Raw genomic sequence first — 14,980 nt, forward strand, 5'->3', positions numbered from 1 at the left:
TCTGGCTAAGTCAGCCTGTTCCTCTCTTCTAACACCTTTTGGCCTTGCTGACCATTTTAAGCCAGTTTTGACAGATCAGCTTCAGGCTCAAAGTTACGTTGCTGCAGGCTTCGCAAATATCAGGATTGGAGAAGAGGAGAGAAACCTTAGCAATGCCCCACTAAGGGAAAGACTGTGGTTTGAGCTCAGCCCTTATCAGACATCGGAAATGTCACAGCAAAGGCAGTTTTTAAGACTGCCATGATGGTGAGACAAAATTCACTGAGAGACACAGGCACCAGGGAACACAATCGTGGGGCAGAAATCAGACAGAAATTGGGTCTCATCTGAATTTCTTGTCACCTTCATTGGCAGCTAGCAGCATGGTTTTGCCTTTGCATTCCTGACCTGGATCATTTTATTTCCACTGTGAGATCCTCAGGACTGGTGGCACCTCCATCCATTCCTGCAGTCTGCTGTAGCCGTAGTCTGGGCTTTCTCAGACTGACAGGCTCTAATCAGATTGAAATCTGATGGTGGGAGCCTGGAAGAGTTATCTGGGAGAAATTTCCTAACAGCTGATTTTGAGAGGTCAGGTTAAACGATTTAATGGTTCTCAAGCTTTAGGTCCTATATCTCTATGGGAAGTCATGCTGGCTTCTGGAGCACAGAACAGATTTGTTAGATTTCCCATGGAGTCCAAATGTTCTGTTTCCTGTGTGCAAACCAGTCTGTCTTGAAACATCATGATCATTTTGGGCATCTGAAATAGTGATTACTTCACAGACAAAATAATGCAAAGCAAAAAGAAATATTCCAGCAACTGACCTTTCTGTGTCAAATTCCTAGCCTAAAGAAGATCAGGATCTTCTAAATGACTAACTAAATCAAAAGTGAGTCTGTCTAAAGAAATAAATGCCTAAAAAGTATGATGAGCAAGCCTGCTGTCAGCCACAATATTCCAATTACTGATAGTACAGTCTAGGAGAGTCAAATTCCATCTTTAAAAATCGGCTTCTTGATCCTGGAAAATTATCCATGAATGGATTTTGACATGGCTTTTATTGGCACAGCCCTTCTTTGTATAAATTGCATACTTCAGATCAATTCAGACATTACAAACATAACTGCAGAAAATATAAACAGCAGAGCCAGGAGAACTGATCAGCTCCAGATGACTGGGCCAGGAGGACTGTGATGAGCGCCTTCCAGAGTAGAGTCCAGCTCACTAACAGCACCACACAGCCAGGGCTTTTAATCCACTAAACACCTCCTTCTCCATTCCTCTTTCCATAGACCTTCCTCACCACCAAAGCAAAAGTGAGCAAATTTTCTAATGGGGTCCTAAGATGATGCCTAGTTGAAAGCAATAAGGGAAAAAAGACCAAAAAATTGTCTATAAAATACACCAGTGGCTACTGAAAATATAATTACATGTAATCAGCCGTGCACGTACAGGTAGTCAGTTTTCCAAAATGATGGATGAATCTATCTAGTTTCCCTGCAGGAGACACTCTGTTGACTTATGCTGAGTAAGTGCAACTCATTCCAGCAACTGCAGTAATACGAAGAGCACATGCTAGTGCCTGGGATGCAGGGCGCCACCTTCAACTTACTGCAGTTAATGCAGTGCAAGAATATGTCTGGAAGATGTGAAAGCGGTTGAACAGGACATAGGATGCGTGCTTAATTGCCTGAGTGGTCTCTTCCAGTATCTGCATTTCTAAAAAAGTAAGTTGCTGTGTGCCTAAATGATTGTAACTGAAGAAATAACGCAGATATGGATCAGAACCTCAAGGAATTTGCGAGTTACAAGGTAAATCCTGAAAAACACGTGGCGTCTGTATCCATTTCTTGTTTAAATTAAACACCCACTGACTTTACTTACAGTTTTGTTTGAAAGGGGAGTTCTGCATATTCTGTATTTATGAATGGTTTCATTCACTACTGCAGCAACGTTACTCCCTGTTAATTGCCTCACCCTGAACGTAAGCCTGCTGCAGCTGCCGGCCATAAGACTAAACTGTAAATATGCAAAGTTTTATCCATGTTTTTTTTAATAGTCCTAAAGATGAGCATGTATACTTAAGTCTTTTAGAACGGGGACGTTAGTTCTTTACTGCAATTTGGAGGATCATACTTCAGTCATAGAAGTCCTCAGCGGTGAAGATGATGACATCTGTTTTATAGTTAGCTCTGGGAAGCAGCAACTGTTTAAGACATATGGCAACCCTATCCACCAATTTAGGGTTGTAAGTGGGAGACCCCAGTTGCAATCCAATTCAGATGCCAGTCTGGAATTACCTATATTTGAATCTGGGCAGGACATACACTTCTTGCAGAAGGTGCCAAGTAATTTCTAAGGCCTATAGACCTTTTCTGTTAGTGCTAGCTGAAAAAAATTCAATCAAGACTTCCCCCCCCCCGAAAATTGGGATAGTTTGTTAAAAAAAAAATAAAATGTAAAAGACCATGAACAAATCTTTTTATCTACAAATTGAACTTCACTGATTCAAGTTCTCTTTTTCTTATTAGTGGGATTTTTGAGTCAGATTGCATCCTCTGTGCAGCCTACAGCCGGGGTCTCCCTGTTGCCTCCCTGTGCTGACAGGAGATGGAAGTGGTGTATCTGGGGGATACAGCCTGACCACACATCCTGTTGAGTGCCAGAGAAGAGTGCTAAGGTACACATTCTCCTTAGGCTATTTTTTTTTTTTTAGTTTTTTTTGGTTGAAATATTCTCCTCTACCCATTTTTCCACTTTACAAAACCATTTTTCAATTGAAGTTTGAGCAAGCCTTATTTTTCCTTATTTTTTCTCTGCCCCCCCCCCTCCCTTTTTTTTTTCCTCATGAGCTTGATATTTTATCTTCCAAGCCAGAAGAACAGCTCACATGTGCCTCGACACTACGTGGATCCCCAGCTCTGCCCTCTGCCAGAGGATCTAAACCATCCAACAACTCCCCTGTTGGCCCTGCATGTCCTCCAGCCCCAGCTCTCCCACCTTGTGAGTGCTAACGTGGTGATTGCCCAGCAGTGTTTTACAGAAGCGCTATTACTGGTAGTTTGAACGTACACAAATGAGGGAGTTTGTGGTTCTGGCTCCCTCGCATCTGGCTCTTTCATCCACATGAAATTGGCTATAATACTGTAATATGTATTTAAGTGCTGGTCTGAACATATTGCCTGAGCTCCAAGAACCGTACCTGTGATTTTCCATAGTTCAGTGTCAGCTCCTCATAAAATGTTGTATTGTGTTTACTCCTTTTCTTTGCATGGGCCAAGCGATATTGCACTGAAGTTATTGTCCTGCATTGTAAAGCTGCAGGCACATTTATCTTGGGAAAATGCCTTCACGATTGAAACAATGAGAAGAAAGGGATTTTGGATACTCAAATCTCCTGAGTCATGCCCTGCCTAATAAGGTTCTTGTTTGCCCAGCGTTGCTCTGGTTTATGTGATGCTGAAATTGCGATGAAATGAGGAGCAGCTAGTGAAACCGCTTAAATTGGGGAAACACCATTGACATAGACATTTGCTTTTTACTCTTAGTTTGTTTGCAAAGTATAAAATTAAAGACCTAAAAAACAGTATCACCTGAAGTGTGGATAGAAATGAAATTCAAGATGCATATACCTGACATGCGAGGCATGTGAATCTGGCTCCTAGCTGTCAGGTGTTCAAGATGCGAGGGGGAATAAGTGCTCAGAAGGATAAACATGGACTAAACCAGCAGTTTTGAAGTGCCTTTTTCTCAAAGGCGGGCAGGGGTGTGGGCAGCCAAGCTGAGCCAGGTAGAAGAGGCAGGTTCCCCGGGGGAGAGCGCAAAGGAGAGAGAACCGGCAAAATTCCCACCGGAGCCGCTTTGTTTCTGTTGCCAGTAGTTATCACCCACTTGCAAAAGGTAAAAAAAAAAAACAAAACAGAGCGCCTTTTCCCCTAATCCCAAAGCCTGCACGTAGGGACGATCGAGCTCTACTGCCTTGGAAACGAAGAGATATGAAGGGTTTATCGAGGACGGGCGATACAATGGCCAGCATCACTCTTATTTCTGTTCTCATCCTCTGGACAGCCACACAGCAGGGAAGGGGAAATGAAATTACAGGTGAGTGATGCAAACCTGGTCAGAGGACCACAACTGTTATGTAGGACGGCTTAGTTTGGATGTGGGGTATCTCTTTATTTGAAATAAACCGGCCAAGGTGGCCACTCTCCAGAGAACTGGCAATGTCTCAGCGACTATTTAAGTAGATAATTAAACAAAGAAAATCTAACCAAGCCAAAAGACAACCTTTGTCCCCAACTCTTTGTCCCCAGGCATAAGCATTGTCATTTCCTTTGTACCAGAAATGAATGAGTAGGATTCCTGCTTTGCATTCAGTAATGTGCAAATTTTTCTGAAAATTGTTATTAAAATAAACTTTTGGAGGAAATCGTGTAGTAATATACCTGGCAAATTCCTAGCAATGCATAAAAGGAGGCTGCAGAATACATGGTATGGGTTGTAATTTGGAAAAACCTAACCCGATTGCTAGGTTGTAATCGCCAAATTAAATCCTAATTTGCTCTTAATTTCTGGTTTGATTTATTTAGATGATAAAAGATCGTGATTTTTGGCTGCCTTTTTTCGCATTTTTTTACTTAAGTGGTTTTGCAAGACTCAGTTAAAATACAAACTATATTTTTTGAAGCCTTGCAGACTTTCCTGTTATTTTGTCCAAGTCGCATTTAAAAAAGAGGCTGCTACAGACTGACGGTCAGCAGAACCCCCATTCTAGTGCCATTTAAAGTCAACGTTGTTGACTTTAAAAAGGATTTGGAATACCGAGAAAAAATTAAGCCCTTAATCTACTTTTCTTCATGTTTCGGAGCCTTTGCATTTTAAAGCTGAGTTTCAATCTGCCCTCTGTGAACCTGTTCCAACAGATTACTTCTAAGGTTATGTCAAGACAAGAAAGGGGCTTGCCTTTGGCTCTTGCTGTTCTCCGGCAAGAAAAGATTTTGCAGATCGCAGCTCACAGTGGCGTTTCTGGCACTTGAGCAGTGAAGTTTCCAGAATCGCAGCTAAGTCTGTGGCATGAATGAATGCTATCAACCATTTTTTTTTATTGCTGATTTTTTAATCATGCTCTCAGATCCGATCTGGGTTTGACCTTGAACTCTAAGCAGCCTGCTCCTAATGCAGGCTTCCCTTTCAGCTTTTCCTCTCAGTATTTGTTTCTATTAATAAATTATTTGCTTTAATTGTTTCTGCTCTTGCTTAACGTAATAAAATACATACTTTCTCTGACAGTGCTGAAAGCTGGTGGTTACTAAGATAAAAGCCTCAAATCCAGAAATGATAGGTGTAACGCAGCCCTGCTAATGTCAGGTGTCTGCCTTCTCCCGCTTTGTGACTGACTTCGTCTTTGTGTTGCTGGAAACAGCAGCCCGTGCATTTTAATTCCATTTGATCGTGCCATAATCCCATAGATGGGGGTAATGAGACTAGAAAGCCAATTTGCTAAAGAGCCCAAATTGATCTAAACCACATTGCTCTGCAGGAAACTGCTGTCAGCTAATAATTGAACTTTATGAGTGTCAAAGCTTGTTTTAAACTGGCTGGAGTGATGGATGACGGCAAGGTTGGTGGTGCTGCACCTTTCCCTGTCACCTTCAGGGTAACCTCTTCCAGCGAGGGTATCTTTTTGCACAACCATAGCCATATCTCAAACCTTCTCTTTGGGCTTTTGCAGCCTCATTCTGTACGTCGTATCAATGTTTAAGTATGAAATATGATTTCATATCTGCTCTGACAGCTGTAGCTTCTAATTATAAACTGTATCTAATTCTATACCGTTTTATTCTCAGTTTCATACCTGTATTTATGTTGCACATTGCTGTAGAGCCTAAGCCAGCTCAGCTGACTCTGGAATTTTTAGCTTTCCAGTGCTATGTCCTGGCTGCAGCCGCAGCTCTGCACGGACGACACGAATCTTCAGTGCCCTCCGTACTGGGTTGTTCTCTTCCAGCGTCTGCTTGGCTCTAGCCATGCTCGTATATGAGCTCTGGAGAAATGGAGGGCTCCTAGTGGTGAGGAGCCAGGCTGAACTCTTCTTGCTTACCTGCTCTCCCCCCTCTAACATCGTTTCAAAGGTTAATAGTATGATTCCTTAATATAACAGTTTCTTTTTCTCGTTAACATAGAAAAAAATTTGTCCTGCTCCTCCCACCTTCCCTGATCTCCAACAGATGTTTGTGCTCTTTCTCCAGATAGAGACTAGATCCAAAATTATTTAGATACTCTTTCCATTCCACTTTGGGTATTTAGTCATTCAGGTCCCAAACTAATAAATAAAAAAAAAAGCTGAAACAAAATTTTATTTTTTCCTATCTCTAGAAGCACTTTCTGGGGTAGATATTCTTGGAGCATTCTTAACATGCAGCAAGAGAATGCTTTACAAAATGTGATGACAGCTACCTGTTTCTTGTAAGGCACTCGTGCCTGATGTGAAGTGGTAATTGATCAAATGCATTGGATAAAAAGCAGTCCTTGATCTCCGATTTCTGCTCCAGAACCCACATTTGTTCTCTTTTCCCCTCTCCCAGAGGGATGTCCTAAAGCTAACGAGGGGAGGGAGGCCACCTTATTTTCTCTGGCTCACTTCACCTTCAATTCCCTCCTGCACAGCCACCTACATGCCACGGCTGGGTACGAGCCTTCATGGCCCTGGTCAGACCTCCATCCTGGCCATTGGGGTCCTCTCCTTGGTCAGGCAGGGTATGAGTTTCAGCCCCTCAGCTTGAGACAGGCTGGGTGTCCTTCCTACTCCTCATGACCATTGCCTTTCACTCTCTTAAGGACAAAGAACAGCCCTGGTGCTTTTTAAGGACGTGAAGGCCTTTCGGTTGCTGTCCCTGGAGCTAGCTTCAGGGACTGGACACAGAGGTACCCTGCTTGGGGCTGGGAGGAGGAGGAAGCAGGGAGTGGGATTTCCAGACATACCCTCATTCTTGATATTTTCCTGCTGACCTGGTCTAAGCAGCAGCTCCCTGGAGCCTGCTGGGAGGTCTCTTTTGAATATCTAAGGCAGGAGATATCTTTCAGGCTGTTCTTATTTGAGCAGTTCCTAGGATTAGGGCTGGAGGCAGACCTTCTGAGTGATTTGGTTGAGCCAGCTTGAGGGACGTTCTGTGGCTTATGGTATCTATGCCATGCATTCTTCTGGACTGTCCTCGCTCTACAAATGGATCGTCCTGTTCAAAGCTCTTTTGCCAGTCCTGTTCAAATTGCACGTTTATCTTTTGTTTAGCTGGAAAGCTAAGCATGATAAAACGAGATGATTCCTAAGAACCTGACAATATTTTCTCTTGAATTTTTTTACGTGACATGTTTTTGGGCAGGAGATAAACTATCCAAATAAGATAAGCTGTAAATATTTTAGTTGTGTGCTTGTTGTGTATACTATGTTAGCTTCAGTCTGTCTGTTGACAGGCCCTGGTCCCCTCAGACCTCTCAAAAATAACAGTCCTGCCATACTTGAATCCCTGCAGCTAATTCATATTTATCCTTATTAAAGTTTCTTTTGCTTTGTCTAAAGGGTGATATAGGCATTTTAATTCTATCCCACCTATTTCCCAAATGGGCCACAGGGTGACTCAGTCCCTCTGGCTTCTATGACATCTCATTAGGAGACAGCCTGATGTCTGTGACATGATTGTAGTTTCTTACTGCTAATTCTTAAACTCCATCTGGTTTTGTTGCTGTTGTTGTTTGAGTTTCTTTGTGGTGGGTTGTTGGTTTTTTTTCCTACTCCTGCTCATTTGTCTTTTAAGTAAAGCATGTAACAAATTTGCTCCTCATCACGACTGATTTCACAACTCCAGAAACTGAGTCCCATTCCCAGACCTGCATGAAATTATGTAGTTAATGAACTTATTACTAACTTCGTTTATACTGAAGTCAATGAACCGCAGCAGCTCTCAAAGGGCCTGGTCTAATATGGTCAGCTACAAATGTGGATAGGCAACATAGGAGCTCCAGGAATATCTTTTGTGTCAGATACCTGAAAGTCCTTCCAAATGATGCATGAATACCCAGTTTTAGCCTAAGGCAATGTCTGAAGGATGTCTTATTCCAGACATCTACTGTGACTCATCTGCCCATGAGTTCCTCACCCTTCATTCCCTTTATAGTCAGCGGAGAAAGGCGAACACTTTGGCAGCGTAAGCCTGGAGTGGACATCTAAAGAACTTGGATGAGACTGCCCTAGAAGTGCCTATTCTGGTCTGCTGTTAATTTCTATTAACGTATATTAAATTCTTTTGTACTTACTTGAGTTAAATTGCCCTTTATCTGCTTTGCACCTGAAGGCACTGAGACCTCTTTGAATGTTCTGCCAATCTGCATCCTTTCATGACTGAAGTGATGCCTATGACAAGCAGCCACTACTAATTCTTTCTTCTGTCTGTTTTCTGAAGAGATGTTCTTCCTAACATCAGCCTTCCTGGAAATCATTCATCTGAGCTGGTTCTGTCACTGCTTTCTCATAATACTATTTTTAACTAGATACTGCAGGGAACTTATGCTCTAGGGTGACAAGTTAGTGCTGATCCCTTTCTTTCCCATTTGTTTTTTGTTTTTCCTCCCTAGAAAAAGGCCTATCTTTGCTAGGGTACCATCTGTGCAACTATAGCCTGACCAAAAATGTGTTTAAAGTGATTGCCTACCAAAAGTCCTATGAGAAAAGCACTTCCTGTGGAGGATGGATACCATGGATGGTGTGTCCCCGGATGTACTATAAAACACAGTATCGTACTGTTGAAGTCCCTGAAACCATCGTTCTTACAGATTGCTGTGAAGGATATGAGCAAGTTGGACTCTACTGCTCTTTAGGTAAGTTTTAGTAAGATAAATAGTTGAAATAAATGTCAGATGGAAGAAGATTCACTTTAATTGAGACATGCAAAGACTTAATTCAGTTCTGGGCAATCGGTTCCTTTTCACTGACATCGGTGAGTCTGCAAAAATCTACAGTAAACGTGGTCCAACGTGGTAAGGAGTAGACATGAAAGACTAATGCTCCTGATTCTCACTCTTTGCCAGTCCTAGTCACAGATTCACTAAATTTCCGGGGGAGTGTGAAGAAGGCACCTGCTTGTTACCTTTGGAAGGGCTCATCACTTGTCCTGGTTCAGGCCAATATCTGTGGCCATGTGCAATAACTCACGTGGCTGTGCCTGGTGCTGTGTGTGCTCTGAGTGTGCTTGCACTTACAGTAGGAGCTTTCTTCTCAAAAATAATTCAGGATGCACTAGGATAGCATCTCCTTTGATTTGGAGCAGGGTCAGTTCCCAGGATGCAAACCCAGTTTTGGTGTTAATTTAAAACAACCTGTGGCCTCAGGACAAGTTGGTACCAACCGCTTTCTGATCAAAACTACATTTGGGCTCATTTTCTCAGGGCTTCCTTGGTTACCTACGGCTATGTTGGATGATTGGAAACTGGTGAACCTTTTGGTGGATCTGATCTAACTTCTGTGTTTTAACAAGACTCTACTTGGGAAGACTTGAACATCTTTGACTCCAGATGGAAGCTTTTTCCCCTTCCCACATCAGGGCTACCAGTTGTCAACAAGAAATTGCTAATTTTTAGCAGAAATTGAGTTGTAGGTAGAAGGGATTCCTCAGGGAAAATGAACATTTTAATTTTATTTTTTTCTTTAATGGATAAAGCAACATGGTTTTAAGCTGAACAGGCATTTTGGATTAGCTAGGCTAGCACTGAACTATTCCAGTATTCGCAAAAGTTCTGCAGGATATAATTTTGTCTCCTATTTTCAGTATGACATTGCATTTTCTCCATTTCCCCTTTTCAAGTTATTGTCCTGGGAATTTACATAGTGTCAACACTGTAACAAAAGATCAAAAAGGAAAGGTCCTATTGGAGCCATGGCCTTCGCTTTGGGTCATAAGACTTGGGTGACTCAGTTCTATGGGAATGTCCCCAAACCTGCTCCTGTATCGGATCATATAACGTGACATGAGAGGTTGTGAGCCACATGTCTTGTCATGGGATCTGTAAAGAACAATGTGTTCATCCTACTTTTAAGTTGCTTCAGAGCATTGGAAAATGAAACTCCAAACAGTTTTTGCAAGGTATTTGCTCAACAGTTACTGGTAAGATATTGTGTCTAGCAGGAAAATTCCTTTAACATAAAGATGGGAACACAGAAGTGGCCATTGTGTTTTACTTTTTCTTAAAATGATTTGCTAGAGAAAAGGAACGAAAGCATAATAAGATACACATCATCCCTTATTTATTGTATCCTGCAGTTGTTTGGCTCTGTGGCTGCTGTGGAGTGTCAGCCAGGGCAAAATTTGATGTGGAGGTTACAGTATATCCAGGCAGTCTTCTCAGACTGGCAACGGACCTGCTATTGATTGCATGTATTTTCCAAGCAACAGTTCCATGCTGGGGAAAATCTCCAGTAGATCTAATTAATGTCGAATAGTCATGTCAGTAAGGTCTTTTTGATATACATGCACGTGCATACATGTGTGCACAAATGTATCAAATGACAAGGCTGAGAAGCAATCGGAGAAAGTTGCTTTAGTTGCTTTTTAATTCTGTAGTACGAGGAAATAGCTGTCAGCTAAATGTTGAAGAGTTACTAGCTAGTTATGGTTGTCTCTATTTGCACAAGAAACTACATGAGCGATCAGGATTTTCAAGGTGTTTCAGAACCTCTCAAAATCAAGACTGTCCTCTTGGGCGGAAAAAAAAGGCATCCTGGTAACACTTTAAATCTTTTTCCCCGGAATAACTCTATGCCTTTTAAAAGCATCTCAAGGGATATTTTAGGCTTGGGAGCTGTTGATGAGTTTATTTCATCTAACGTTAACAAATCCGTAAAGCTCTTGTAAAGCTTAGCTGCAGAATTTCCACTCTGCCCATGCCACATTGTTGATGGGCACTCTGGGCAGGTTTGCCCATGAAATACTGTGGTCACCTTGACTCTTTTTCCTGTCAAAGTTAATTTGGGAATATTTTAAACCATAAAAGGGTTTGTATGGCTTCTAGGTGATTTCTGTGTTCGCATTATTCCAGTATCTTTGCTTTTCAGGGCATTAGTCATAAATTCTGTGAATGGTAATGCACTGTCTAGACACAGTCTTAAATAAATGATGAAAAGAGAAACTGGAACTGCTGAAATTACTGCACAGCGCACTGTTGAACTACTGTTACTTTCTTCTTGACGTTATCCATGCTGGCATGCTCTGCATCCTGCTAGGAGCAGAAAGGTCTGCATGACCTTTCACAGCAACCCGCTCCTGGCCGCTCCCGCCTTTTCTTCCTAGAAGGAAATATTTACCCCTGCCTGGTATATGGCAGGCCCCACTTTTCTTGTTTCTTTACTGTTGGGGAAAAAAATATCTAGATCATTAATCAAGTTACTGCAGTTGTTCTCACTAGTTGCCCGTCAATCCATTAGGATGGTATTACACACGCACACACAAACTACTTTAACATTTATAAAATGAAAATGGCAAAATTAAGTATCAAGAAGTTAGGAAGTGCTAGAATTAAGTGAAAACAATCTTTTTTCCCCTCTCTTTGTCCCTATGCATGCATACTAGTAAACTCTTTTAATTACCTGATCTGGCGCTGCCTTGCCGCGAGGACCACGTTTCCCTGTGGTGCGCAGGGACGATGGAGCCCCTCCAAGGAGCTTCCCAGTGGCGCGTCATCCTGGACTCCACGTTCAGTGCATGGTGCAGTGCTTTGCTGAGCTGCTCTCTGAATAGAGAATTATTTATCACCTCTTGAGGTGAATCCTGGGGCAACACACAGACAGCAATTTGTCTCCATGAAGCCTGTGGGAAGGGAGGGAGGTTCTCTGCCTTTCACAGCTGGGCAACGGAGCTGCAGAGACACTGATGTCAAGCCGTTTGGTGTGCCTGCTCTCAGACACCTAGGGTGCAGTTTTAATTTTTTTTTTTTAACTTATTTGATTTTGATTTTCAGAGACCTTAGTGCTGCTTATCACAACTTGCCTGGTTAGAGCGCAGAGCCTCATGTCCTCGATGGAGACTGTGAGCAGTCCCCTGATTGCTAAGCAGGTCACGGGGCTGCAGGTCACATTCCTGGACCTGTGAAACCCACAGCTCTGGAAGTTTGTTACGAGTTCGTTGTATGAAACTTTCCCAGCATCTTCCAGGATTTTTTTCAGGGAGAGAAAGGGTCCAATCCTCTGGGCTAGTTTCCAGTTGCTTGAATCAGTGGCATGGCTACTTCTGGTAGCTGGTTTGCTACCCATCTTCCACCTTATTGCTTGAGATGAAACCAGAGAGCTACAGGTAAGAGGTTCCTTCCTTACCTGCCGCCTAACCCTGCTGGATCCCCAGCCAGGGACCGAAAGAGTGCATCAACATGTGATGAAGGCTGGTTTTTAAGCACATGCATACAGACATGCTTTGAAATAAGAAGGCCCAGACAACTTTAATCCTGGAGTTTTGTAACTTGAGAGCTCTTAATTTGCAATGTTAAGGTCATGCTTCAATTGGAGTGTGCTTTGTGTGCATAACTTCTCAAGGTTTTCCGAAAAACAACTGTAAAGTTAAAAAACGTTCATTTTGGGTGTCCAGGTAGCTCGTCAGCAGGGCTGGGATCTTTCAGAGCCTGTGTGCAGACATTGCATGCTGGGTCTAACCAGAGCAGTCGGGACCTGCGCCATAGCTGTCCTCCCTGCTTGGGCTGCCACCAGAAAGCCATGGGACAGAGGTGTCACCCGGGGCATGCGGGCAGCATTGCACCATCCCTCTGGGGTGGGAAGGGGGGACCTCACCCAGAAGCAGGGGTTTCTGGCTGCCCTGGGGTTTGGGTCCCTTGTTTGCCCCCAGCAGCTGCAGAAGTGGGATTATGGGTGTTGGAGAGTACTTCCCTGCCCATTCCCCATCATGTCTCCTTATGGGCCTCTTGTCTGGGAATTGCCTTGTCCCTTTCTGAGCCCACTGAAGCAGTCAGGTGCTGCATTCTCCTGTGCTGACAAATTGCAGAAGTTCACTCCCCTTTGGGTAAAGAAGTGCATGCTTTTACCCATTTTGTTACTGTGGGCTCTGGTGAATAGCAGCTCTGTTTTCACCTTACTCTCTTCTTTTGGGATATCATAAACCTCAGTTGCATCCCCCTCAACCTTCTCCTCTCCACAGCAAAAAGTCCCAGACTTTTTAGTAGTCTGTCCTTGCAGGTTTTCTGCTCCATCCAGTTCCTCACCCCATGCCTTTCCTGGCTGCTTTAACCCCGGGGGGGAGCAGGGGTACCCAGAGTTGAATCCGAACTGCAGGCTCACCGTGCATCCCTGATGGCTCTCCACGGATTTCTGGTGCGAGTGCTGACGGGGCAGAGCATGGCCATGTCACGGTGCTGCTGGTGGGAGGAACCCATTGTCGGTGGCAGTGGCTAAATTTCATTAAGTTTATTCTGAGCATGCACAGACTGGTTTGGTGCTTTGAAGGCCATGTTCCCCTATTGTCCAACAGCTGTATCCTTGCTGAATTTCAGCCTATGGCTCCTGAATGTGCCTAGTGCATGATACAGCTTTTCATAGGGAAGAGTGTTAAATATTTGTCAGACACTGCCCTCCATCCTGGTTAACCCCCAGACAGGCAATCAGGATGGAAAAACATCCATCTGAGCAGGTAAAGTCTAGCAGTGCTCAAAGACCCCGAAAACAGGGTCATATGATGAAAACTGCCAGTTTGCCCTTGTAATTGGCCTTGCCAGGAGTTCTTTCTATAATCTCATAGATTTGTCTCCACCGTCTGCTACCTGAGACGAATGCGGGGTTTCAGTCCCTGGCTATGCCGCACCCTCTGGATGCAACCCGGCCCCTCCAGGTGGAAGGAGGGAGTGGAAAGGGGTTATGGCTGAGCTAATGGTGTCCCTTAGCATCGATCTCCTGGGAGATCCCCCCATCCTGTGGTCACAGCAGACCTAGCGGCTCTCATGCGGGCAAGCTGGTAGCTGAGCTTTCGTTGCTAAGCACTGGGTGCTGCATTTCTGCTTCTGTAGGTTTATGCAAATAACGGAGGAGAGAAGCCTATACTTTATCCAGCTGACAGAGGAGTTGGCTGGCTTCCTCCCCAGTGCTCGCAGTGTTGCTTGGTAGGTGACTCTCCCTGAGGTGATTGAAGTGGAGAGCATAAATTGAATTTTCAAAGTGCATCTGGTACAATTAGGCAGAAATGTGATGTGAATCCATCTCTGTTTCCGCTGATCCGAAAATGATGACCTTTTGATTTTAGATAAATGGCTGGTGTGGCACTCGGCCAGGATTCAATAGTGTTTTCTGAGATTGCATGTGACTCATTAAATCTTTTACACCACAGTAAAACATCCCCCAAAAAGACCCTGGTGGAAAAAGCTGCTTTGAACCTCAAACCTACTTGAACTGCACACCTGAATTGCAGAGCTGGAGGGATTTAGGTGCTTGTGTCAAGCTTACCAAGATCCACCTGGCTGGAATAGTAAGGAGGACTGGTGATGTATTAATAAAGGGAAATCCCTTGGTGCTCGTGTCTGTTCAAGCTCCCGCTGGGAGAGGCTGGTGGGATGGGAGAACCTCCCAGAAGGAGCAGGCAGAGGGTTTCTTTCTCACCCTTTTCCAGGCATGTGTAGAGTTTCCTAATTTGCTGCCCAGAGCTCTCATGGGTCTGACACCAATTCTACTTGAAAGATGCTCACAGCCCTGTGACTGAGCATGTGCTCATTGACTGCGTGCACACAAAGTATACACACATGGTGTATCAAATACCATATAAAGGAGTGTGGGAGAGTGCTGTCCCATGTATCCTCCATGCAAATCTTTGAAATTACGCCTGCAAGTAACTTGCATGCTGCTGAGAGGTCTCAATCAGTGCCTTCCCTGTTCTCCAGCTTGTGGGTTTTGGCAGGTATTTCAGTGGAAGTGTGGACTCCCATAGTTAAGCTATGCCTACTTTTCTTAATTACCTTTCAGAG

The 14,980-nt window shown here is 43.7% G+C and overlaps 1 protein-coding gene across 1 annotated transcript in view; it reads left to right on the top strand.

Moving 5' to 3' along the window:
- Nucleotides 1–8,736: 8,736 nt before the first annotated feature.
- UMODL1 (uromodulin like 1) overlaps nucleotides 8,737–14,980 on the top strand; it is a gene marked incomplete at both ends in the record, with an annotated part of 46,768 nt that continues 40,524 nt past the window's right edge. The window contains one exon of the mRNA XM_082490052.1: nucleotides 8,737–8,854. Coding sequence (XP_082346178.1) covers nucleotides 8,737–8,854 — 118 coding nt within the window. The remainder of the gene's footprint in view (nucleotides 8,855–14,980) is intronic.

Source organism: Vanellus vanellus, assembly GCF_965231255.1.
Source record: "Vanellus vanellus genome assembly, chromosome: 1".
Classification (NCBI taxonomy): domain Eukaryota; kingdom Metazoa; phylum Chordata; class Aves; order Charadriiformes; family Charadriidae; genus Vanellus; species Vanellus vanellus.